This window comes from Abramis brama (assembly GCF_963993115.1).
Source record: "Abramis brama genome assembly, chromosome: 2".
Taxonomy (NCBI): domain Eukaryota; kingdom Metazoa; phylum Chordata; class Actinopteri; order Cypriniformes; family Leuciscidae; genus Abramis; species Abramis brama.
This window is the reverse complement of record NC_139964.1, coordinates 62,988,651-63,015,772: the sequence shown is the minus strand read 5'-3', so window position 1 is coordinate 63,015,772 and position 27,122 is coordinate 62,988,651. Positions and strand designations below refer to the sequence as shown.

The following is a 27,122-nucleotide window of genomic DNA, read 5'->3' as shown; positions in this document are numbered from 1 at the left end:
CTTGTATCGCCTGCGGGTCTTTACATCTGTCTTAAATGATGACATCAGACTGATGGATAGCGTTGCTGTAGGGAGAAAAACCAGACAAACCATGGGGTGTTGAACGAAAACAACACGTATACATACTAATATATAGGACCTCCAATCCATTATGCTAAAAAATAAATCAAAGTATCAGCAATTTTTAGCTGTAAAAAAAGTGTTATGAACTGAAAAATATACAGGAACCAAAATAACTTTTAAAGGTGCGTTTTCACATTTAAAACACACACACACACGTGTGTGTTCATGATATGTCAGTTGTGATTATTCTTTCTTGCAGTAAAATAAGCTTTTTAGGGGGTAGAAATTATTTAGCAGTCTTGAAACCTGCCTTGGAAACAAATAAACTGCATTAAACGAAAAGGTTTTAGACTTAAATAAGAACAGAAGTCCATCTAGTGTATGAACTGAGCGGTCACTCACACAGTAGTATCTGCAGAGGAAGCGAATCGGTGCATACATTAATATTTTGAATTCATAAAAGGTGAGCCACAGCTGGTGATATTTGTCACTGTAATGCCATGGCCTTTTCTGAAGCAATTAGCCAGCTAATACCACTTCCTCTGCCCTATCGCTAACTGCCTCCCTCTCTATGCCATCCTCTTTCCCTCCATCATTCTTTCATATGCCTCCACACCTGCAGTCTGCATCCATTTGTTTTTCTTTGTCTTCTGATTCAATTAGTACAGGGGTGATGGATAAATACCGTCACCTGCGCGGGACTGTGCTCTCGCACGCGTACACACGATGTGCAAACACTCTCCGCGCCGCGAAGATGTTCTGTCAGGGTTTAAAGGTCGCTGTGTGTCACGGTGTAATGATCTTGACCTTTCAGAGATGTGACAGTTGTGTCAGCACAACATACAAGACAAATACATGGAACGTCATCACACAAAGAGCTGTACTTCTACCGTCACACTACAAGGCTGTTCTAAAAGATCGGAAACGTAATTATGCATCCTTCTAAAATCTTCAACAGCTTTGTATGCAGCTTTCAGAGCAATCTAAGAATGCTCTGGGATGGGCTCACTAAAACGTTTGAACCAAGATTGTGTGTGAGTCAATGGAAAAATAATACAGAAGCACATCAATACAAATATTTTATGATTTTGCATACAGAGTAAGATGTGCATGCAGTGTTATTTTAGTATTTGTTATATAATATTATGGTATTTCAAAAAAAAAATATATATTTTCAGTTTTAATTTTAAGTTTTAAGTTTTGTCATTTTTGTATATTTCTATTTAGCTTAAATTATTTTTTTTATTATTTTAAGTTTTTTAAGTTGAAGCTTTTTATCTAATAAATAATAATAAAAACTATAATAAAATATAAATGTTAGGTGAAAAACTTAAACTTAAAAATCTTACCTTTAAAAGACGTTCGGTTTTATTTCAAATACTGAAAACGAATTTCAACAGTTTGCATTTTAGTTAATAATAACAACATTAACTAAATGTGTTAGTGTATGAACTATTTTCATGTAGCAGAATTTTATTTTTTGTCCTTTAATGCCACATTAGTTAAATGTGTAAACTATTCTAAATTTAGTAGCCTTTTTTTAACAAAACATGCACATTTTTTTGATAATTTTTGTGATTCATTCATTCATTCATTCATTCATTCATTTTCTTTCTGCGTATACTAAACACTGTAAGTTTACAGACATTCCCTTTAACCCTAGAACACAACACAAGGCAGTGTGTAAATCAAAATACGGTTAAAACACTTGTGAAAATCAATCAATATAGAAAATGTCTTTGTACTAACACCGTACGTCGGGCCATATTTTCATGGACTTTTCTTAGGGTGAAGGTTATTGCTGTTTCAAAATGGCTGTATATGTTATCTATCTCTTTAAACCGTACGTGTAACTGTACACCTCACCACAGGCTGCAGTTGCCTTAATGTGATTAAGACTAGCGGGAAGATCATTGCCTTCAGTGTGTGTGTGTGTGTGTGTGTGTGTGTGTGTGTGTGTGTGCGTGTGCGTGTGCGTGTGTGTGTGTGTGTGCGCGCGTGTGTGTCTGTGTGTGTGTGTCTGAGTGTGATGGAAGTAAGGCAAAGAAATGAAAGCATATTATTGATAGCTGTAATCTGTCTTCCATCCATTCCGTTCTGCTCCCCCTTTCTCAGCTCATATCCCATCATTCTCTTCTCTCTCTCTCTCTACTCTTGTCCTGTCATTTCTGCTTTCATCAAATTCTCACCCATCCTTAAGGAAAGCTGTCAAATCGTTCTCCAAAGAACCTGATTCAGCAAAAAAATAATAAATCAATAATGAAAAATAGATATATAAATATATAAATAAAACACCGTCAATTATGCATAAAGCTTGTCTGCATATTTCAGCCTGATAACCAGAGTTTGGCAGGGCTGTAAAGAGCAGTAGTGCATGCTGGGAAAATAAAACAGCTGCCTTTAGGGCCCCATAATTCACCTGAGAGAGACTCATGCAGTGTGCCATATATTACAGGATATATATATATGGTTTCACTTTATTTTGATGGTCCCTTTAACACATTCTGTTGACTATAAGTAAAGTTGCACCTACGTGTCTACTAACTCTCATTAGAGTGTTAGTTAAGTATTAATAGACTGGTAGGGTTAGGGTTAGATTAAGTTGACATGTAGTTGCAAAATTACTTATAGTCAGTAGAGTGTCTGTTGGAGGAACATCACAATAAAGTGTTTGCAGATATTAAGCAGACAGTCTACTTATACTTCAGTGAAAGTTAGTTGACATATAGTTGCAAAGTTACTTATAGTCAACAGCACGTTCAAAAGGGACCATCAAAATAAAGTGTTACCATATATATATATATATATATATATATATATATATATATATATATGTTTCATTGTTTCATGATGATCACAGCACATAAAACCTGAGGAACTGAGTATTCTCAGATACGTATGATGGCAAAACAAATTATTAATTATTTAAACCCAAGAAATAAGGAACACTGTAGGAACTACTGTACTTCTGGGAGATGTTGTTTATTCTCAAGTACATACTAAGTAACAGTGTGGGCAGGTATAGCCTATATGTTTGCATACACTACAACAGCTGTTCTGTGGGATAAACAAGTATAACATATGAGTGAATGTGTGTATGTGTGGGAGAGAGTACATGGGAAAGAGAGTATCATGGTTTCTAATGAGAAACAGAAAGAGGAGAAGTGAGGAGAGCAGGACCAGAAGAAAAACATTTACACAGGCAAGATCAAATGGTGGGAACAGAGAGAGAGAGACTGATTAGAAAACAAAGTTAGAAAACAAAAGAGAGGAAACTAGAGAGAAAGGTTGTGATTCTTAAAGGGACAGTTCACCCAAAAATGACATTTATATACTCATTTTTTCACCTTCGTATAACCTTCACTGAACCTTAGTACCGCCACAGTACATTTATGTAATTGTTAGAGTTTCTACATTTGCATTTCTGATCAATCAATCTATGCTGAAGTTCTCTAGAATTTTGAGAATTTGTTTTTCACACCTATAGAGCATACTGTACATTTGCATACACACATACGTGTACACACATGCGCACACACACACACAAACTCTCTCAATCAGATGTATCTCCAGAAGCTCTATGATAAATTATACAACATAGAGGATAATTGGCACAGGGGGTAGCTGTCTGATTATAGCAGAGCTGCGTGAGTGTGTTTGTCTGTGTCTTTCATGCTTATAATATCATAGACATGGGAACTGTGTATTCGTGCAGGTTGATGCTCTAGCAAGTCTGGTTACATAAACACATACAATCCATAATAAATGATTATAATAACATAAATACACAGTTGAAGTTAAACCACTGGAGTCACATGGATTACTTTTATGATGTCTTTACTACCTCTCTGTGGCTTGAAAGTGTTAGTTGCGTAAGCTGTCGATGGAGTGACAGAAAGCTCTCAGATTTAATGGAAAAGATCTTCATCTGTGTTCAGAAGATGAACGAAAGTCTAAAAAAGTCTAAGTAATTAAAGACAGAATTTTAACTTTAAATGAGTTAGAATGTCCCACCGTTCAAAAGTTTGAGGTCAGAAAAATTGTTTTGTTTTTTTTAAACAAATTCTTAGTTTTATTCTACAAGGATGCATTAAATTGATCAAACAAAAGATTTCAAGGTTTCAAATAAATGCTGTTCTTTTGAAATATCTATTCATCAAAAGCAGCACAACTGTTTTCAACATTGATAATAGCATGGTTTCTATATTTCTATTTTCTCTTCACATCACTTTTTTTTTTTTTTTTACTTCTCCACACCATAAATGAAAAGAAAAAAAATTGTTCAGGCTGCAATAACTTTCAGCTGACAGTGCGTTTCTGGGAAACAGCTCGGTGTCGGTTGTAGACACTGAGAATAAATTGCACCCTACAACTGGCACTGCCCAATCAACAACAGTGATTTCACAACAGTGGTGTATCTGAGGGCGGTGACCTACTGTACCTGGCAGGTTGCAGCCCAGGACTTCCATTCTCATTCCGATCCCTGCCGGAGACCAGCGCTCTGGATAGATGCGGATGAACTGTGCAGGCAGCTCCTCAAAACGTCTCAGCTCTGGGGTGTCATAGTGTGTGTTTCCCTCAAAAAGCTACGTACGGGAGGAAAAAAGAGATTACTCACACACACACTTACTGAATTACTGACATCTAAACAGCAATCACAGGAGACTGCATTTAGTTGGAAACATTTTGGTTGATTCCCTACTGGAAAATGGTTGCAAGGTTTTTAGCTGGTCAAGTTGGTCTAGATGAGTGATAGACTGGACTACCAGCAAGTGGACTTGGTTTTTGGCCTTGTAGACCATCTTAATCAAGACTGTAAGGACTGGTAAACCAACTTGGACCAGTAATAAACCATCAGCTGAATATGTCAAGCAGAATGAAGATGTTTAGAGCGAGAAGGTCATCTTATAAAAGCAACAAACCACTTACATTACTGTTCAAAAGTTTGGGGTCAGTACGTGAAACATTATTGCAATTTAAAAATAATTGTTTTAAATACATTTTAAAATTTAATTTATTCCTGTGATGCAATGCTGAATTTTCAACATCATTTCTCCAGTAATGATATTATGTTTATATTATGCTATAGACAAATGAAATACCTTTGACATGCTAGTCTTGCTATCCATTACAAAGTTCCAGTCTTTCCCATTCAGGCTGTGTGCTAGGCGATACTTCCGTACGTAAGCCCGGTTCTCAGAGCTGGTTCCTCCCTCACCGCTACGCGCTCCTTGGGTTATCACTCCTCGCACCGTCTTGGGTGTCCCGAGGTCCACCTGGAGCCATTCTTCTCCAGCTATAGGCTGGGCAGGGCCAGGAAACCATCCGGATCTACTGGCCACCAGACGTGCCGCTCCAGGGGCCCAGTGAAGGTCCCTCATTGAGGACGCTGAGATCTGGGAGTCAGGGAGGAGCCCGGACAGCATTCCCTGGAGCTCTGAACATGGAGCATCTGAGACAAAAGAGAACGAGATGTACACACCGACTTCAGCCTTTAAATGTTGAAATAGGCATGTACTAGACACTTTTATCCAAAGTGTCTTACAACGCACATTACAGTTTTACCGGGAAATTTGAGGTTAAAGAATAGTTATCCTTATTAAGCCTATTCGGGGCATCGGACTGGGGGTAAAACCAGTACTGATTACCAGGGCCCCAAGGGGAGAGAGAGCCCTTGAAAAGTCTGGAATATATTTTATTTTACCTGGATATTTTCATTTCCTAATTACATTTCATAATGAATGTCAGATGAAATGTAAAGTTGGTGTATTGGCTGAATAACTCTGTTGATTGACTGATTGGTCCCACCCCTTGCTAATGCGCCAAATGGTTTAGTCCATCTGCACGCATTTTGTTTATGTTAGTTAGTTGAGCATCTGGAGGAGCGCAAACTTCTGCTGTAGAAATGTCTTTCTCAAAGAAAGCCAAATCAGGCCACCAAAAAAGAAAGGAAAGACAGGAGAAGGAAAGAAAACAAAATGAGGGGAAACAATTGGTAACTGACTTCTTTTCAAAGAAAGGCGAGCACAAACTAGAACACGAAATCTATAGTGCTAAACTGCTTGAATATCTCCCGATTGTTAGTGCTAAAAATGAACTGACACAACCCATTGAAAGAGCAGAACATACACTTTATGTAATCTCATGTAATCTGAGGTAAAGGCTAAATAAATAAACTGTACACTAACAATGGTGTTTGCATAACACACCATTATAATAGCCTAAATTGAAACCTGTTTAATTTTAAGTTAATAGGCTATAATATCTAAAATTAGCAATAATTAGCAATTGTATAGCCTACATTGGGTGTTATATACAAAAAAAATATTGATATATCATTTAGTTTAAACTTAGTAACCAATGTAAAGTAGGCTAGAGAATGTTGGGAAAGGAGGTTTGAAATGTGTGTAGACATATGCACACATGACAAATTATCAGGCTACTCTAAGCATTACAGTTAATAGTTAATATCCTAAACATCTAGGCCTACAGATTCATCTGTACAGAGGCCATATTATTTTATTCACTTTTTTTCATTTGGGGGGTGGGGGGTGGTTGAGGAATGTGGGGGCCCATCAGCACTGCCTATGCATAGGGCCCGGGATCTTGTGCTTCGCCCCTGAGCCTACTGTATCATATTTGATACACACATTTCTAAGGACTCTAACTGATCAAAACTTTGCTGAAAAACCAAAAGGACACAATCTACTTCATACCTCATGTCATCTGATTGAGAGTTTATACTTTTTTTTAGCAAGCAAAAGGCCTTTAAGAATAATTCTAAAAATGTCCACATTCAGGTCATTTTGCTGAGAAATCTTTACTGTTTTATTAAGCAAATATAAGAATGACTTTTATATTCTTAGAAATATTTCAAGATGAAGGAACATTTTCCTTTTAAGGAATGTTTATTTGTGCATGTCTCAATCATTGTATTTGAACTTAATAATTTGTTGCATTGTATTATAAAAACTACAGAGATTTTACAGCTGATTTTTATGCATTTTATGCAAGTATTAAATCCTGCAATCTGCTATCCTGTAATAAAGATCTTTACATTACAAGCTATCAAAAAATTCATCAGATCCAAATAAACATATAAACATCAGCAACTGCACCAAATTGCATATTTTTGCTCAGTTTGTACATCTGAATAAAAACTGAGATGATTTTCCTTCAAGTATGAGCTCCATATTCTCTCTATATCATATGCCATTAAAGCCTGATATATCAAATATCATACTCAACAAAAAAACAAAACATATGCAAACTTTTTTTTAATATTTTGTCTAAAGCTTCAATAAACTGTTCCAGAAAAGAAAAAGAAAAAAAAGAGATGTTTCTATTATGTCATGTGTCAGGCTTTACAGGGAGTTTTATTTTCATTTTCAGCAAATATTTTTTTTTCCCCACTAACAGTTGCATTGTATGGTAAAATGATAAGAAACAATGTGAGTATAAACAGTCACCTGTAATCTGGCAACCATAAAGTTCAAAGCGTAGTGCAATGCCATTATTCCACGTCTGTGGGCGAATACGAACAAATCGGGCCAGAACGGGCTGAGGAACACGATTCAAAACCACCTCAGATGGATCAGTGTTGGCATGGAAAATCTGCAAAAGAAAGAAAACACAACACAGATTATACTTGCTGCAAAGCATCACCAAGTCTATTCATTGAAATCGCAAATGTGGACTTTTTCCACACTAGAAAGAGTTCTTCCCAAAAGAATATCATGTCCTTTCATGATATTCCCATCTCAGATTTTTGTTTTTCTGCATGTAAAATGGCCAGGAGGAATAAAACGTTATTCCTCAAGTTTTTAAGAGGTATGCATCTGACGGACATCTTAGCTTGATATGCACATTAAGAATGTAATGTTGTTTTCAAAGACGGGCTGTCTTTAAACACATTACAAATTAAAGGTGGGGACATTATAAACGGCTGCGATAAAACATAACTAACTCCTTCTCTCGTTCACATACCTCAGAACCACAAGAGATCCGAGAATTTCTCTGTAAAGCGTGATAAAGACTATTAGAATGAATACCAGTGAAAAATTGCTGTAGATAAGAGATGAACTTCCCATGTAGAGTGGAATGGTTGACTGATAACTGAAATCTAAACACAATTTTAGATTCAGAAAACATAAGACGTGCAGTGAGCGAGCTTGAGGCCTTGTCACAGTTGAAATCCTGTATATGTGTGTGTGTGTGTGTGTGTGTGTGTGTGTGTGTGTGTGTGTGTGTGTGTGTGTGTCAAAAATCAAATAAAAGAATCAAATACAAATACAGAGGAGACTGGAAGTTCCAAGTAGTGATTGTTAAAACGGTTGAAAACACATGACCCCCCCCCCCACACACACACACACACACACACACACACATCCGTGTAAATGTGAAAACACAAGACGTTTACCGATGGATTTGTCTTAGCCAACCGAAAACATTCCTCACCTGAGATGAAGTGTAACATAGGCCAAGATGGGCTCTAAGGGCTTTCAAAAGCGAACACACACACACAAACACACACACACACACACACACACACACACACACACACACACACACACAAGTATCCTGGCTCACTTACAAAGCTGTGACTATGACAGACACCAGTGAGGCAGTGAAACGGGTTGATTAAGTCAAGTGGCACTAGAAAAAAGTAGTGGATTAGACGAAGACAAACAAAGAGTCTATTGAGCTTGTTTTCACCACAGTTAAATTTCCCCCTATTCCTTTTTCCTCAAGGCCTAAACCTCATTCATCCCCATTGTTCGCCTCATCCTCTCCATCCAGTGGCCACAAGTCACGTCCCATCGAGAGTTACAGGCTCTGGGCAGAGTAATCCATATGGAAGAATCCCTTTTCTGTGCTCAACGCTCAAGGCTGCAAGTGCTTTATCAACTCCGTGTGAGTGTGTGTGTGTGTGTGTGTATTCCCAGTAGAGGAATTCGGCACACACACAAAGGACCACACTCATAATGCTTCAATGATGCAGTGTTGGAAGGATGGAGAGGTGGGGGGAAGGTTTTCTCGAACCCTTTTTTAAAATGCTGATCTCGAGTGTGTTGTGGCTGCTGAAGCCAGACAGACAAGACAGCCGGACTAGACGGATGACCCCTTTCCAGATGCTGGAATAAGGCGCATTCAGCCATTCAACTCTGTGGCAAAACATTGTGGCAGCTCTGCAGAGTTCACGGATAACGATGGAAGAGAAGACAGAGGTTAAACGAAAGAGACTGGAGGAGGAGCGCAGGGTCTGAGAGATGATAACATAGACCAATCAACAAGACGGATAAAATCATGGGGAAGAAAATATCATAGAGACCAGGATAACTGGAAATGTATGAGAAAGAAGGACCGGCCCATAGTCATATTTACTAAATGGCATATTTAATTTGACCAGAATTAACATGAGGTTGAGTGGGACAGAAGTACAGTCCGTTCAGTGGGACTCATTCATTTCTGTTTACATTTTTCCTATAACCAGACTGAAAAAAATCTGATTTACTTTGAAACAATTTTCTAATACACAAATTGGCTAATACATTTCACAAATAAGTACAAAGAAATAGCAAGTAGCACATTGAACTAAACATGAATTTTTGAAGTAGAAAGACTGAAACACTAGCACTTGTTAAAAGTACTCCAATAATCTTTCACAGCTTTGAAAAATATTTTTTTATAGTGTGAAATTACATTAATAACATATCAAATGTATTTGTAAATCATTCATAAAACCGTTTGTGTAAATTATTTGTAAAATTACATTCGTCCATGAATGTACATAACAAATTTGCATGAAAAAAAACAATTCCATTTTTTGCACTATATGTGTAATTACACTACAATTTGTAATAATGTCTAGACAAAAAAGTATAATAAATCTATTTTAAAAAAAATTCTTACATAACTCCTGTGCAATTCATTTCTGTGTAAATTGTGCATAAAATAATTTTTACATGAATTTATGTGACACATTTCTGTGCAAATAATTCGTAAAACCATTTGCATGTACATTTTTGTGTTTCATGAATATAGCGCATATTTTTTGTACCTGGGTATCATTTTGAATGATGTAGTTGCACACATTTTCATTAAAAAATGTGTTGTGAAATGAAATATAACTTAGATTTGTAAGCTCAAGAAAGTCCAACATGAACAAACTGTAATTCTTTTTTCCACTTTTTTCTTGTTTTGTTCACATCAAATGGCATCAGATCTATTAGACACAAAAAAGTTTTCAGAAAATATGTACATACGGAAAAGAAATATGGTACAGTTTAAGAGCAGCCAAAGGGGGTCAGAGGTCGAATTGCATATTGTTAATGCATTCAGGTTTTCTTCACCTGCTAAGATCAAAGATTCCATCAGTGGTTTCGCAGCGATCTTTGACCCCTGTCAATAAGCCTAGTTACACAGTTCAAAGGTTAATTAAGATCATAAAGAGATCCGAGCAACACTTGATGTCTGACCAAGTCATCTTGAATAATGGCCGTTTCCTGTACGAATCAATCAAAGACTATTTTTCTTTGTTGATAATGGGAGATCTTTCCTGATTGGCCTTTAGAATAACAAGCAGATTGATGGCATTCTTGCTAGAGGAATTCATTGTGTGTTTGCTATAAGAAAAGGTTGCGCAATTCAATACAATACACAAATAACCAGTAAATGATTAGTACTAAACCTTAAAGATGTGTTTTAAATTAAAATGGCACTGCATAACCAAATTTCAAATAACCTATAGAGCTATAAGCCGTTTAAGCTTTAAGCCATTCAAAGTCGTAAACAAGACCAAAATCTGCCTGACAACAAGAGTGTTGGTGGCGGGGCATCCCACGGCAGGATGGGTCCACCCATCCAGTTAAAGTAGAACACTAGCTAGTGTAACTAAATAATTAAACCTGCCATGTTGTGGGTCTATGAGTGATAGATCATGAAATTATAAAGACCCTTTCCACTGTCCCTCCAATGCTGGGAGGTGAAACCCTGCGTGAGCCCGTCTCCACCCCTGGGTTGGTCAGAGCAGACATCCCATGCAGACTGCTAGGGACAAAAGGTCTCGAGGTGTTTAAGTATTGATGAAAGTCGTGAAAGAGCACGTCTAGACAAAGACAGGAGTGGAGAAACGAAGTTGAGGAAAGAGTATATGTGTGTTTTATGATGTCTGGTGCCAAACGTTTTCAGATTTTATCATTTGCAGTAGAACACTTCTACAAAAAAGGAGAAAAAAAAAAAAAATCCTTGTTTATTAATATTCATATTAATTCAGTGATTCCCTTTTTTGTTGAAAGCCTTTGACCTAAATTAATTACGTCGAGTACCTGAAGATGTAGTTAAATTTTTAAACAAATAAAAAACTTTTTCATTCACTACTGAACAATATACCTGCTCCCCCTCCAGTGAGCTTTCTCTCAATGGCGGAAAGAAATTACAAGACTCCACCCTTAATCCAAATGTTTCATTTTCCTGCATCGTTGTGTCTCTCCTTCCATCCTTTTACACTCTCCCAGTCGTCACTTCTCTCACAAACGGTGAACGCAGAGGCTAAATGCCTTTATATGCCATATTCATCATGTATCAAGTGAGTGTGTGACAGATTTATTACTTGCTGTTCACAAGGGATTTATAGGAATTTCAATAATAAACAGGATATGCTGCAATTTGTTGTGCTTGTGGAGCCTTTTTGCCATTTATTGAGTGATTCAATGCAAAAATGCTGGGTGGTACAGTATATTGAATATTCATGAAATATGTGCAACGACTTTACTGTATAAAATCAAATAAAGCAAAAAAGTGAATTTTGTGACATTTTAAGGCACTTTTATCCTCAGAATAAAGTTACAATCATTCCTTGTGTCATGACTGGCAAATACAAGAATGTTTTAGAAGCATTTCTGATTCAAACGTCAATTCAAACTAAGTGAATCAATTAAAAATTCCTATGGATCTTACATAAAAAAACTCTATTTGGCAACAATTTGCATTAGTAAATTCTTTTTTAATAGTTTTTTTGAGAACAGTTGGGTTTATCAAAAAGCTTTTGATAACTTTTTGTCCGCATGGTCGGAAGATGATCTGAGCCAATTCTGGTGTAAATCAAAAGTTAAAAATAGTAGGTTTTTCGGAAAATTCCCAATGGTCCATTTGAATCGTCTTGAGCCAAGGAATCAGAGGGAAAAAAGTTATTAGCATAAACGTAAGTGCAATTTTTTGAGAGTTGGTGGCGCTGGAGGGATTGAGTTAGAGATAAAAAATTTGTTGTGTTTAATATTCAGACTGTTCACTTTCTGTGTGCCAAATTTCACCATTTTTCAGCAATTAGTTATATGGGCTGCCATTGACAAGAGTGGAAGGAGGAGGAAGAACAAGAACACTAACGGATAAAATAGGTGCCTTCACACCTTCTTTGCTTGGCCCCTAAATATAATTTCCAGCCTTTTGACAATATTCAAATAGATTTTTTTATATAAATAATTCCTTTATAAACTGAATATTGTCAAAAGGCTGAAAACATCAAGATACAATTTACCAACCCTCATTACTATATATAAATAATTTAGCAACCAGTATACAAACTAGTTTAACAATTTCCATCCCACCCAATATCATAAAAGTGATTTGAGACCAGGATTATGTTCGGATCTCTAATCCCAGGCATGTCCGCAGGTCAGTACTACTTTCACGTGCGACTTATTCCCAAACAGGAGACTAATCTTTTAATCAAAAGCAGATCCACTAAAAAGACGACCAAAAGGTTAATCCTAGCACTTTTATTACACGGCGCCCCTTGGCGTAACGTAGAGTTAAAATGCATAAGCATCTTTCCGAGGCTCTGATTACACTGTGGCCAACGCGGTTACAGTGGGATTAGTTGTCACGAAATGAGAAAAACGAACTTTCAAGCGATGGACAGCGTCAAAACAAACAGAGATTAGGATGTGGTTGGGCGAGTGGGGTAAATGAAGCGATGGCGGTTGATTGATGTTTAAATTACTAGCTGGGCTAATGCAAGCCAAACAAAAGCATTTCTGTCGAGTTTGCTCAGTTGTGTCCTCATCATAATTTGACTTTGCCGCAATAATCTTCACAACCCAAATGCTCTATATCCGTCTTAAATATTTTTTTTGATGGAGTTACTGAGGGTTGTCCAAAGCTCTGTGATTGAATTTGGGAAATTCCTGCCTTCTTCAAAGCAAAAATCATATTAGTCCTAATAGGATCAGTCTAGAAATGAAAACTTATTTGAAACAGTCTTACTGGTCTTCAAATGGGACAAAATCAAGAGAGGAAACCCTGAATTCCGATAACGTATGAACACGTATCAGCGTATCCCAGGCTGGTCCAGGTGTGACCGGTCACGCAGGTGTGTTTACGGCAGGTAGCTCACAGGCATTAGGAACGGCCAGAGAGATAAGGGTGCATAGAGAGCCTCATTGTTCTCCGCCACCAGATAACCATCTCTCAACTTGTTCCCATGTCACTTTCTCTGTTCAGACCAACAAAGTTCACCTGGCTGGAACTAGAGTTACTTCTTCCTGCAGATGCTCAACTGCCTCATTTCAAAAGATTTGAGGAAAAAACGGAATATTTAACCACTGATTCCATTTATCCATTTAAGTACGCATTTTTAGTCAGAACAAAAGTCTACTGATAGATTTGGGAAGGGATAGTGACTAAAATCTTTTAGTATAATGTGTAGTTAAACATAGTTCTTTGTGGATTGTTGTGTTTGTATTTATGTGACCTGGCTGGATTGACCTGAATTATAGCCTGCTAACTATCAGTGGTACACTTGGCATGCTTATTAATCACCTTTTTTCTCTATCACATATTTTAGAAATCATCATAAATTAGGAATATTAGGATATTGTAGTTATGGTCTTTTGCCACTTGTAAACACAAATGTATTGCATGGTCCTTGCCTTATGATTTTTTCCATGCCGATAGATCATCCAGTCCTCTCCATTAGTGCTGACTTCCAGTTTGAAGGTGGTGACGTAGTAGGACTTAAGAGTCTCCTTAGAGATGGCTCCTTGGGTAGCGATCCCGGTCAGAACCTTAAGGAACTGGAGATCCACCTGGGAAAGGAAGGTGATTGATGAAAGTGGGAAATAGGAAGCGATAACAACGCCCGACTGATCGGACCAAATTTAGTTTCTTTTGACAGCCGATCAATGAGGATTTCTGATGTGAGTAATGAACAGTTCCTTTGGAGTATATAAATCATGAACATGTATTGGAAGGACGTGGATAACAAGTTTATTCGTCCTAGTGACACCATATCTGTGGCTGGAAAACACAAGGGCGCTATTTTAAATAAACCATACCTACACTTTACAATTCAGCATGAAACCCAGACACACTAAACTAAACAACATCCTTCACGGAAGTGACTTTTGCATGGCAAAATAAAAATGCCATGCAAATGTTTTTTAAAATAGCGACATCTAATAATTGCATTTATTTATGCAAATAAACAATTATAAAATATAAATAATTTATTAGTTTGTTTTTTAAATATGAAATTCAGTTTGTAAGCCTATATAGATGTACAGTAAATTTTACAATTTGACATTTTAATGCTAATTGCATTTATCATACATTGCATATGTCCAATCATTCTTGATTTAACTGTATATACCATTCCATTTTATATACAATTTGCAATAAAAGTAGAATTCAACAAAATGATGCATTACTGGTCTAATTAAAACTCCTCGACCTCTACACATGCCGGCAATGCCGTCTTTACTCATCTGTCACATGTAAGAAGGAAAGGCTCCCAGACCCTCAAGCTATCAGGATCCTGGATGCAGGTGAGGGGTGTAAGGGGGGACGGTAAGAACTCTGAAATCAATAGCGCTGGAGAAGGTTGCTAACTACGGATTTCTCTAGACTGTCCCCATCCATCATCGAGCAGTTAGCATCACAGCAATCTTCCATGCATCGTCGGTCTGCACCAACACAACAAACGCAGCGCTCAAGCTAAGGGGCGTATGCTGACAGGCAAGATGGAGTGCACTATAGAGGGTGTAGAAGGTTCTGGAAATGTAGTGGTGTGTAAGAATATACCACATGTATGTGTGTGTGTGTGTGTGTGTGTGTGTGAGATTGAGAATCCCAGTGCATTAAAGGGAAGGACGGGGTAAATGGCATATTTAATGTGACGCAAACTAAAATGAGGCTATGAGGGTCAGCATAAAGCGTGGTTGCATTTCTGAACAATTATACTGATTTTTTATTTTCATGAATAAGACCAATTGAACAAATAGTACTTCCCATCACCACATCATTTTTCAAATCAAATCATATAATAAAAATGAAATGTTGCAGGTATGTCAAATGCACCAATAATCTCTACACTCTTAGAAGGTTCCAAAAAGGGGGTTTTCACAGCATCTTAATTTTTAATAGTGTAATGTGTGATTGGCTCACCTGTATGTATTCCTTGTTGCTGTCCTCAGCAGGCGTCCAGGCATTGTCCTCGTTGTTCAGACGGGCCTGACGGGGCTGCCAGCGACCATCATAAAACGAGGAGGAGGCCGAAATCTGTTCATCAGAGATCTTACTAGACTCCATTCCAAATGCATTGCTACAGTGAAATGCTGAATGAGAAAGAGAGATATTAAGACAAACTAAAACATTTACTTTTTTACTTTATTTTTGTTTATTATTAAAATGAATTTATTAATAATGACTTTTTAAAAAATATTTTATTTATATATTTAAAGACAACCTGAAGTCACAATAGACCATATTTCACTTTCTTAATAAATGACTCTATTCATACTTTCTAAATTTCTCCCAGAAATGTCACATTATGGGAGTTTAAATGTGCTGTGAATGCCATTTCATGTCATTTCTATGGAAGCTTGTTGTGACTTGTGACTTTTTTTTATCAGAAACGACTTTTTTCTCGCAATTCAGACTTCAAACTCGCTCTCTCTCACAATTCTGAGAAAAAAAATTTAATTGCAAGTTATAAAATTGAAAACGCGAATTAGAAACTTGCAATTCAGACTTTTTACTCGCCACTGTGAGTTTGTATTTCAATATCTGTTTATATCTGACAATTCTGTGGGGAAAAAAGTCAGAATTGTGAGTTATAAAATTGGAATTACAAGAAATATACTCTCAATTGTGAGAATAAAAGTCAGAATGGTGAGTTATAAACTCAGAACTGAGAGATATAAACTTGTGATTCAGACTTTTTCTTGCAATTGCAAGTTTATATCTCACAATTCTGACTTTTTTCAATTCTGAGTTTAGATATAACAAGAAATAAACTCGGCATTGCAAGAGAATTACAATTGATAGTGATAAAGTCCAAATAGATATAAACTCAATTCTGAGGGGGGAAAAGGCAGAATTGTGAGATATAAACTTCCAATCGCAAGAAAGAAAGTCACAAATGTGAAATAAAATTGCAATTATTACCTATTTCAATTTTTTATTCCGTGGCAGAAACAAGCTTCCATATAAAATAGTTTTATATGCATTTTTTACTTATAGCTGCTGGCAAAGGCAACTGACATGATCATAAACGTTACCTTTAAAAACAAAACAAAACCAAGAAACACAAATTATACTTACTGTCACTAACTTCCTTGTGAGTCATGTTATAGCGGGCAGAGAAACCATCTTTGGCCACAGCCATGTCAGTGTGGAAGGAAAGCGACAGAAGACCTGTAGAAGACTGGATCTCTGGAGGGATTTTCGTCCCACAGTATCGTCCAATCAGGGGTCCCACTGGACACAAGAAAATGGTGGAAAGGGGAAAATGAGCTGATCCCAGATCAGTTAGTGAGGCTAGAACCATTTCTCAGTGTGAAGTGGATCTGCTGAGGCATCGCGTGCCTCAAATTCCCCCAGCTCCATGGATTACCAGCTTTCCTCATGGTATTCCTCTGATTTCTCTCCTACTTATCCCTGATTTACTGTCCCTCTCCCTTCCTCCTGTGATCCCTGGATGTCAGCACAACAAGAGCTGAGTTTGATCCCAGATTGATAGCGTGTGAGATGGGACTGTGCAAGTAGTTGAGATGTTCACAATAGCATGAACGCTATCTTCTAAACACTATTTGTGCGACTTGATAAAAGAAGAATATGAGAAGAAGGTAAAAGGAAAATCTGGCAGATATCTATAACGATAACGATAAAGATACAGTTCTAAAAATTGTTCTCAATATTAAAGAATAGCAGAGTTCACCTCACAGCTATAATGATAATGGCACAGAGAAACGATATCGTTGGAATCATTTTCAGAACGATTTTATCCAGCTGATGAATGATAAAAACAATGAAAGCCAATCAGAATCAATCCTGCTGTAACGAGTTTGAGCATTTAAAGTGACAGATAACCACGCGCTTAGAATAAACAGAACGATGTATCCCCTGTTGTGAACGCTAATAGAGTTATCTTTATTGTTATCATTCTTGGTGTGAACGGGCCTTTACTGTCACTTTTGACAAATTTAATGCATCCTTGCAGAATAAAAGTATTCATGTCAAAAAACTTACAGACCCCAAACAGATAGATAGATAGATAGATAGATAGATAGATAGATAGATAGATAGATAGATAGATAGATAGATAGATAGATAGATAGATAGATAGATAGATAGATAGATAGATAGATAGATGGATGGATGGATGGATGGATGGATGGATGGATGGATGGATGGATGGATGGATGGATGGATGGATGGATGGATAAATAGATAAATGGATAGATATGTGGATAAAACCAGAAACTAACCTTGTGGTAGACCGTCCCAAACGTCCAGCCAGTCGTACTTGCAATCTCCTTCCCCCACCAGCAAAGGGTCGTTTTCCAGGTCAAAGGTCTGGAAGGTGAGTGTGACCTCCGTCTGAGGAGGAGCGATGATGATGAAGGAGCACTCCAAATTATGAGGGTACTTGTCAGGGAAACCGGGAGACTCAATCACTCCAGTTGAAGCACTGAAATTACGGAAACAGTGCTCGGCTCCTGCAGTGCAAACGGACAACACAAAAGAGAAACGAGGATTCAGATAACTCTGACAGTAATTCATTAGTGCTGCTTACTGCACACATTATGGCAGCACAATTTGTTGAGCATATATATATATATATATATATATATATATATATATATATATATATATATATATATATATTATATACATGCATATATATATATATATATATCATTATATTTAAGAGCATTAAAATGACTAGTTATATATTTTACACCTCATTTAATCACCTTAGCAAAATATTTAAACATGTATCTTTAGGCTCAGAATCAATGAATAATTTTATATTGCAAATTCAGTTTGCTAAACGAAAACATTTGTTATAAACATGTTTTATCAAACAGACACATTTCCCAAAGTAAGCAGTTCCTCAACCACTCGTAAATCTTCAGGGATATTCTGGTGAATGTTTCTCCTCTTGTTCAGCGGTATGTTATTGTGCTGTATTCTGCGCATGTGTTTGCCATACACTCGAGCGAGAGAATGTCATAAAATGAAAGCGTGGTTACTGATTCCTGGCCTCAGAGAGCTCTCGCACGCCCCTCTCCCCCTCTAATTCACATTTCAAACTGCTGTTCAACCTCTCCACTCCCCTGCTCGCGATGCCACCGCGTTTGGCACGCCGTCTGAATGCAGAGCGAATATGAGGCAGAGCGGAGCGAGAGAGACAAAGAGAGATTACACTAAACAAACAAGACTAAGTGGGTGGCAGAAGATGGACGCAGTTCGTAAAGTATACAGATTATGCACGCTGCTCACCTTGAGCAAATATGTGGCCCATCATGCCTTGCTCTCAAATGTGAGACAAAACTATATAAGGTGCTAACAGTGTTACTGGATCAAAGATCATTGGAGGATGGACCAGAGCCTTATTTAGGGACCAGAATATCATAGAAACTGACACTTATGATGTTCCCTGGTGTTAGGTTCAGTGTCAACATTTAACACTTTCATTCAGGGGCAATATTTGCCTCCTGGAACTGTTTTTCAGGGGCAGTTGTACGATGATGTGGGCATTTCATTTATAAACAAGTAAAAACACAAAGCATGCTGCCTATCTGTTGTCAAATACTTCAAACCTATACAACACTTGATGGATCTAGAAAAAATAAAATAAATAAATAAATAAAAATAAAAATATATATATATATATATATATATATATATAGCTATTATAGATGGATAGATATAATAAATATAAATAAAAACAGATTTACAATAGAATAGAATGAAATACATTCATAAAAAATAAAAATACATCATTTTGAAATATAAATTAATGATAAATTATTAAAATAATAATAAATTAAATATTATATATATAATATTTAATTTATTATTATTTTAATAATTTATTTTTATCATTTATATTTCAAAATTATGTATTTTTTATATATATATATATTTTAAATATTTTTATATATATATATATATATATAAATTGTAGCTCAAGGACTATTTACTTTCATTATATGCACAAGAACAGCATGATCCTCCTGCCTAACATGTCTGTTTGTGATGTACAGAAGGAAGAGAGTCCTACAGATTTAGAATTACATGAGGATGACATCATTTTTTGAGTCAGTGATGACAGAATTGTCATTTGTTGGTGAACTGTACCTTAAAGGAGCTCTGAAATTGGCTCCTTGTGTCTAACATAGCCACTACAATCAGATGTTTCTCAGTAAAACCATGTGAAAATTATTTGTGGTCTCCCTTGTTTGTTTCTCGCACCAATGACACCATCTAACCAACGTGTTTCCTCCACTGCAATGTTCCTTGTGGTAAACAGCCTGTGGAGGGGAGCAAATTACCCAGAATCCTATCAAAAGAAGAGACAGGTCTTATAGGTACTTGTGGCGGCTGTCAAGAGGTCAGTGTCTCGTCGTGTCTAATGAGGAGCAGCGGACCTGTGCAACTCCAGGCCAAATGAACAGCAGGTTCCAGTATGTTTGTGACACTCAACACATACGTGAATGACGGCTGGTACCGCGGTAAATGTATGTGTTGGGTGCACATGCTCACTTGAGCACAGACAAAAACCCCGGGAAGCCACACAAGCAGAAGGAAGGAAAGCAAAAATGAGATGAGATGTAGTGTAACACACACACACACAAACGCACACAAGCCTTCCTGCTTTTCAAACGCTACCTTCGCTTTGACGCTCTCCCACACAGTGATGGAAATATCACTGCTGCAGCTTGTGTGGAGGACGCTAACACCATGCCTCTATATTACACAAAGAATGGAACCTATATCAAGAGAAATTGGGATAATTTGCAGAAAAGTCTCTTAAATCGATTGCAAATGATAAAAAGAAGAGCATAGGGGAGAATGGGGTAAGATGAGCCATGTTTTGTCCCCTGTGAATAAAAAAAGAAAAAAAGAAAATGGGATTTTAAATGGCTAAGGACATTGTAGAGAGCAGGGTGAATGATGGCCAGTTCTGACATATAACAACAATTAAATTTAATTTAAGAATGGTAAATGAGACATACATCAAATTTCTTTAAACCAATGAACACTTAGGGGCAGTTCACACAGAATGCACTTTTCCATTACACTGGACTATTTTTTCATTGTATTCAATGTAATAACACGCTAAACAGACGTTTTTAACCATTGAGCTGTCCATATATATATATATATATATATCAATTTACCCTACAATGCATACACTACTCAGATGATAAGATCATGTACTTTGGTACATGTTTAAATATGATGAATAAGAATGCTGAAATCATGCAGTAATGCATATAAAAAAACACACTCATTTAATTGACAGTGGAGAGACACTGAAGGAGGACAAGCATAAGGAGAAGTGGGACATGACACAGGACACAGGCCAGGTTTGAACCCTGTGAGGCACATGCACAACTCACTCCACCATGGCTTTTGGAAAGCGTTTATGTCTGTGTTTGTTCTAAATAAAGTTCCCTTACATTGTGGGTCTGGATGCAGTAGCAGTGGGTCGTCCCGTCAAAGTCTGCTTCTATTACTCCACTTGGCCGGCTGCCCCACACACTCAAACCCTGCCATGCATACCGCCACTGCATGACTGCATTGTGTGTGTGTGTGTGTGTGTGTAAAACGCAGTCACAGGGAGCATGCATGCATGAGCGCCCACCCTTACTGCTTATTAGTTCATGCTTATGAACACACCAAAAACAGTCTCTTCCTCCTCCTCGGGACATGCCTCCCGCTGCGCTGCAGTGTCTGCGGCCCGCCTGTCACTACAGCTGACCGTACAGTAATGAAGGAGGCGTGGCAATGAAAGGGTTAGTTGCCGGGCAGAAACTGGGGTGGCGTGAACGCTCACACTCAACGTTCAAGGGATTTCCCCCTTCTGCTGTCTGTCGCTCGTTCAACTCCCTCTATCTGACCTCTCGTGGGACGACAAAGTCTGTGTTCACTCACCGCATTATTCACGCATTTTCACCAGTCGGCCGAGATCACCTCGATGCAGTGAATCTCTGACGTTTATGCTCTCTGTGTTTCATCCATCCCAGGACTTCTGGGACGTGTGAAAATAAAAATAACACACATCTATCCGTTAAATTGAACGAATAAATGGAAAATGATCATTCTGCTAAGTTGAGCGAGCAGGTTTGCTGTCAGTACTCTTTTCTTTTTAACAAATAACAAATGGAATATTTTCCCAGAAGATTGGTTATATGGTTTGCCATAGAGTTCTGTAAGATTACACAGTTGTATTAATAGATTATCTGTGATTACAAGTGAAAAGCGCTGCCTCTTATTAAGCCAGTTTAAGTCTCAAATCTGCTTTTGGGCTCTATGTTAGAGAAGGAAGATGAATGGAGAACAGCACTTGAGTCAGTAGAGAACATAGTTTCGGCATAGGCATCTGACACACTACTTACTATGTAGATAGATTATACACTACTTTCAAAAGTTTGGGTTTTTTAAATGTTTTTGAAACATTAATTTGATACAAAAAATACAGTAAAAATTGTAATATTATTATTAGTGGTAATTATCATTATGAATGTAAATCTATATTTTAAAGTGTATTCCTATGCAAATCTGCATCTTCAGTGTCACATGATCCTTTAGAAATCATTCTAATATGCTGATTTCCTGCTCAGAAAACATTTCTGATTATTATAAATGTTGAAAACAGTTGTGCTGCTTAATATTTTTGTGGAAACTGTGATACATTTTATCTTAGTTCTTTGACAAATGGAAAGTTCCAACAGCATTTATATGAAATAGAAATCTTTGTATCATTATAAATGTCTTTAATGTCACTTTTGATCAGTTTAATGAAACCTTACTTAAAGTATTAATTTCTTTAAAAAAAAAATCCCCTTGTGGTGAAAATCAAGTTTTTAATGTTGTTTATAGGTCTATGTGGTATTTGTAATATGCTTTAAGACAAACCATGTGCAAATTCAAAAGTCAACACCATTGCTGCGTATTTTCTCCTTAAAACTGCAGTGAACCAAAGACAACGAGTCAACGAGTGAATCTCTGAGCTGCTTTGAGTGAGTGGAGGCGGGGCTCATTTGCATATTAGAACGGCATATACTAAATGAGGCAAGGGTGTAGAGTTACACTGAAGCTATTTTAAGGCATGAAGAATTTTTTTTTTCAAGGAAAAACTTTTAAATATGTCATTTTGGTGATCAAAGATGAGTTTTAAGGGATAAAATGATTGAATACAGGGGGACTTTAAAAGAAAAATCCATTAATTTGCTCTCCATTTCATGCCAATGCTATCTGAGAAAGCTGGGTTTGCTGGCTTTAAGAAGAGGTAGTTATAGCTGAAGGCTTTAAATGTGGCGTTTTATAGGAGAAGAGGAAGCGAGACAGCGAGGCAGATGGCACCTGATTGAAAGCAACTGTTAAAGTGGTAGTAAATTCCACTGGGCAGCCAGGATAGGCTCCAGACCGCTTCTCCACCACAGGTGGGGGGCGGCACTGACGTTACCCAGAGCGACAGAGACCTACGGCCCTGATCGCTTCTTCTAGCGCTTTCTTTTGAGTGTGCACTCAGAAGACGGCAGCGGCGGTGGGCCCGAAGGCTGCTCAGCGGGAAGTCTTCCGCAGTAACCGTAGCAACAGCGTCACAGTCATGTGACTGGGGCAGGAGGGGTTGTTGTGTTGCACATGCCACTGGGGGTAAAAATCTGGCCTCAATAAACTGGGGCAAAGAAATATGGCAGCAAAGGGGATCGGGATCGAGGAACATGTGACCGTGCGAGATAAAGGGTCAGAGGTTGAAACAACTTTGCAGCAAGATTCAAACGTGCAATGTAAACATGAGGATGAGATTACTGTAAATGGATATGATGACAGAATTATTATTTTTGGGTGAACTTCCCGTCAAATTGTCACACAACAGCTCACTCTGTATCAGACAACACTGTGAATGCATTCATTTCAGTGTGTCTGGATCATCATAAAAGGCGTGTTCCCACTTAATTCCCAGTCGATCGTTTATATTCCCATCCGATCGCCAGCTCTTTCCACACCCTCAAAACGTGTTTTACTCATTTATATTGTGCAAAATCTCCTTCAAAGTTCGTAACTGCAAACTGCAATTGAGTTGAGAGAATTACAATGATACTTAAAGCATTAATTAGCCAAAGTATAAAATGAATGAGCATGCAATGCGCAGGGCATGCAACACATTTTATGAATGACAGGCGAGACAGTTGAGATTCTGCAGTTATCTGTGGAGATTATGTCCATGACCGAGCAAAGCATGAGCTAATCCACTTAAAGCTGCATGTTGTGAACTTTTTTAAGGTGTCTTGTCAGCACTGTTTAACTTTGAAGGTTTCAAACATGTTTTTGCTCTAAGCCAAGGAGCGTTAGTCAGCCGTAATGGCCCTAAGAGATCATCTACATAATAGTGTGACTGCATGTTACCCGAGGGTCTGTCGGAGGCCAGTGTGGGATTTCTGCATGATCGTGAACGAGGGTTTGATGTTCTCGCTCCCAGTGCTGGATAAGAGAACATGCATCGGAGGAAAGTGTTCACCAGAGATCATTATCTCTGCGACGCCTCTCCATATAAACAGACATAAACGCGGAGACTCACCCACGCTAACACTTTCCCACAACTCCAGTGAACGGAGCAGTTTGTAGAAACAACAGGTCCCTCAAAGATGAGAGTTGTTGTTTCTTTTCATTTTTGGCAGTCTTTATCTTTCAAAACCTGTAAAGTCGGATTTTCTGAACTACTCTGCCTCAAAACCTGTATTTTAACAGATAAACAACCATTATTTTGTGGCTTGCAGGAAAAGGGAACCGTCAGTCATTTGCCTTTAGCATCATGAAGATCTTACACAAAACACTAATGCTGCCTCCATGTCCTTCTCCTAAGATGCTCCTATGAGTTTAAACATTATAATCAGGCTAATATTTAATAATAACATTTATATGTAATGATATGAATATAATATTAATCTACTTAATTAATCTTAATTAATAGGCTATGTGCACAAGCGTCGCGACGAACTTCCGCTATTGTCAGTTGTCGGCATATCAGTTTCCGGTTTACGGCCGCTTCATCGGCATCCGCTGTAAACAAACAAGATGAGTGCTGCTGTTGTACGAAATAAAGAGATACTACTATGTGCGTGACACATCTAAGTTTCTAAGAACTGTAGGTGGATCTTACGGCCGTTTCCCACATACTCCGTGTGCAGTGTGTGTGTGTGTGCGGTGCAGGAGCAGCACGCGCTATAGTGCTTCATATATGATGCGTTTGCAGTGAATAACTGATTCACGGCTGTACCACAAACACTTACTATTTTTATTTAAAATCCAGAAGTTACGCTGCAACTTTTATTTAATAAAATGTTTTTTCAGCATTGCGATTCTCTTTGTACACATATAACCTACACTCTTTAATGGACGCATGCACGTTTAAACACAATTTAAACAACGTAGGGCTATTATTCCATGCATTACTTAAGTTGCTCAAGCAAGTGGTCAAATATTTAAATTGACAGCGCATGTTTCGTGGTCAAAATTAACAAAGATTGACATGAAAATGTAGTAATTTCACCATAAATGCATTTAATTAAATAAATTGTAGTCTCATTCGTGGAGGTGGAAAAACAAGTTCTTTGTGACATGCAAGATTTATTTTATTAAAATTTAAATGGAAAAGAAAAGAAAAGGCATGAGAGTCGGCTGTTTTTGTCAATTTACAGTTAAATATTTGACCACTTGCTTGAGCAACTTAAGTAATGCATGGAATAATAGCCCTACGTTGTTTAAATTGTGTTTAAACGTGCATGCGTCCATTAAAGAGTGTAGGTTATATGTGTACAAAGAGAATCGCAATGCTGAAAAAACATTTTATTAAATAAAAGTTGCAGCGTAACTTCTGGATTTTAAATAAAAATAGTAAGTGTTTGTGGTACAGCCGTGAATCAGTTATTCACTGCAAACGCATCATATATGAAGCACTATAGCGCGTGCTGCTCCTGCACCGCACACACACACACACTGCACACGGAGTATGTGGGAAACGGCCGTAAGATCCACCTACAGTTCTTAGAAACTTAGATGTGTCACGCACATAGTAGTATCTCTTTATTTCGTACAACAGCAGCACTCATCTTGTTTGTTTACAGCGGATGCCGATGAAGCGGCCGTAAACCGGAAACTGATATGCCGACAACTGACAATAGCGGAAGTTCGTCGCGACGCTTGTGCACATAGCCTATTATATTTGTTTTTTATTCAATAGAACAAATATATATTTAAATTAAAGATAAATTAAGAAAATATATTAATATGATACTACATATATTACAGTGTATATACATATTTTTGTGATCACTAAAATAACATTTATTTCCATCAAGAGGTGCATACATTTTTGGTCAAGATCTTGTGTTGTCAATGCAAGAGTCCAGCACTCTGTAGTCTCCTCCAGCACAACCCAAAACCTTTCAATGAATTTAAGGTCTGGTGCCGATTCATGTGTGAAAATGATTATTCAAACTCCCTCCCATCCATTCTGTCACAATCTGAGCCTGGTGAATCTTGATATTGTCATCCTGGAATATGGCCATGATGTGTCTTCCTACAGGGTTGTTTAAGAAATGAAATGCTACACACTCCATCAATTAGGGTTAGAAGTTAGACTGTTGCCAAACATATAACATGTCAGAAACATAATAATCTCTGCAATAATGATCCAATCATAGACTCTTAAGCATTTGCCCATTTCAATCCAAACAGCGACTTTTTTGGGGCCGGGCCGGGCAGTGTATGTTTATATATATATATTTCTATATATATATACTGTATATTATTGATTATTCTGAAATGACATGAAGTCAGCATAACACAAAAATGACAAGTGATAAAAAAAACATTTACAAGTCATAAATCTACCGTCTTCGCTCCATCGCTCTACACCCACACATGCTATATTAGCATCCCAAAAGAAGAAAGCATATCATGCCTTTATTAAAAGATGTTCTTGGGCTGTCTCTGGTTAGTCTAAAATGAGATTGTGGGCTTATCACGTGAGTCATACTACTAGAGTTAGCAACTGTATCTGTGGTAACAGTACCTGAGGGCAATGGTGATGATTTCAGCAATTACTGAGGTGAGGTGAAGGCTTAGAGATAGAATAACTCTGCTGTTTTTCCCATCAGCCGCGATGAAGCCACGGTGCTTATGTTACCAGGCTAATCATCGCTGTTGCAAAACAACATTAATCGCTGCACTCCCATGAGTGTAAAGGCTAGAGCAATATTTTTGATGGAACGCTGTAGTGCTAGTTAATGGTGTTTGCCAAGACAAATAACACTATTACTTTTGCTTATACTTACCTAAATGTAATCCCATTGACTTACGTTAAAGAAGGGACCTGAGCCATATCTACAGTCCACAATATTATAGAGACTAAAGGGTGGTCCTTTGAAAAAAAAACTAGCATCAACCCAGAACCTTTAGCAGAATGTTGCAGTGCATATATACAGTATATATATATATACACACACACACATATACTGTATACATATATATATATACACTGT

At 37.5% G+C, this 27,122-nt stretch overlaps 1 protein-coding gene across 2 annotated transcripts in view; it reads right to left on the bottom strand.

Annotated features, from left to right (window-relative positions):
• nrp2a (neuropilin 2a) overlaps positions 1–27,122 on the bottom strand; it is a 69,889-nt gene that overhangs the window by 21,732 nt on the left and 21,035 nt on the right. For both annotated transcript variants that reach the window (XM_084094187.1, XM_084094188.1), the window contains exons 4-10: positions 17,829–18,059; positions 16,663–16,818; positions 15,505–15,674; positions 13,992–14,147; positions 7,533–7,677; positions 5,166–5,515; positions 4,505–4,649 (exon numbers count right to left, since the gene is read on the bottom strand). In XM_084094187.1, the coding sequence (XP_083950313.1) occupies positions 4,505–4,649; positions 5,166–5,515; positions 7,533–7,677; positions 13,992–14,147; positions 15,505–15,674; positions 16,663–16,818; positions 17,829–18,059 (1,353 nt within the window). The remainder of the gene's footprint in view (positions 1–4,504; positions 4,650–5,165; positions 5,516–7,532; positions 7,678–13,991; positions 14,148–15,504; positions 15,675–16,662; positions 16,819–17,828; positions 18,060–27,122) is intronic.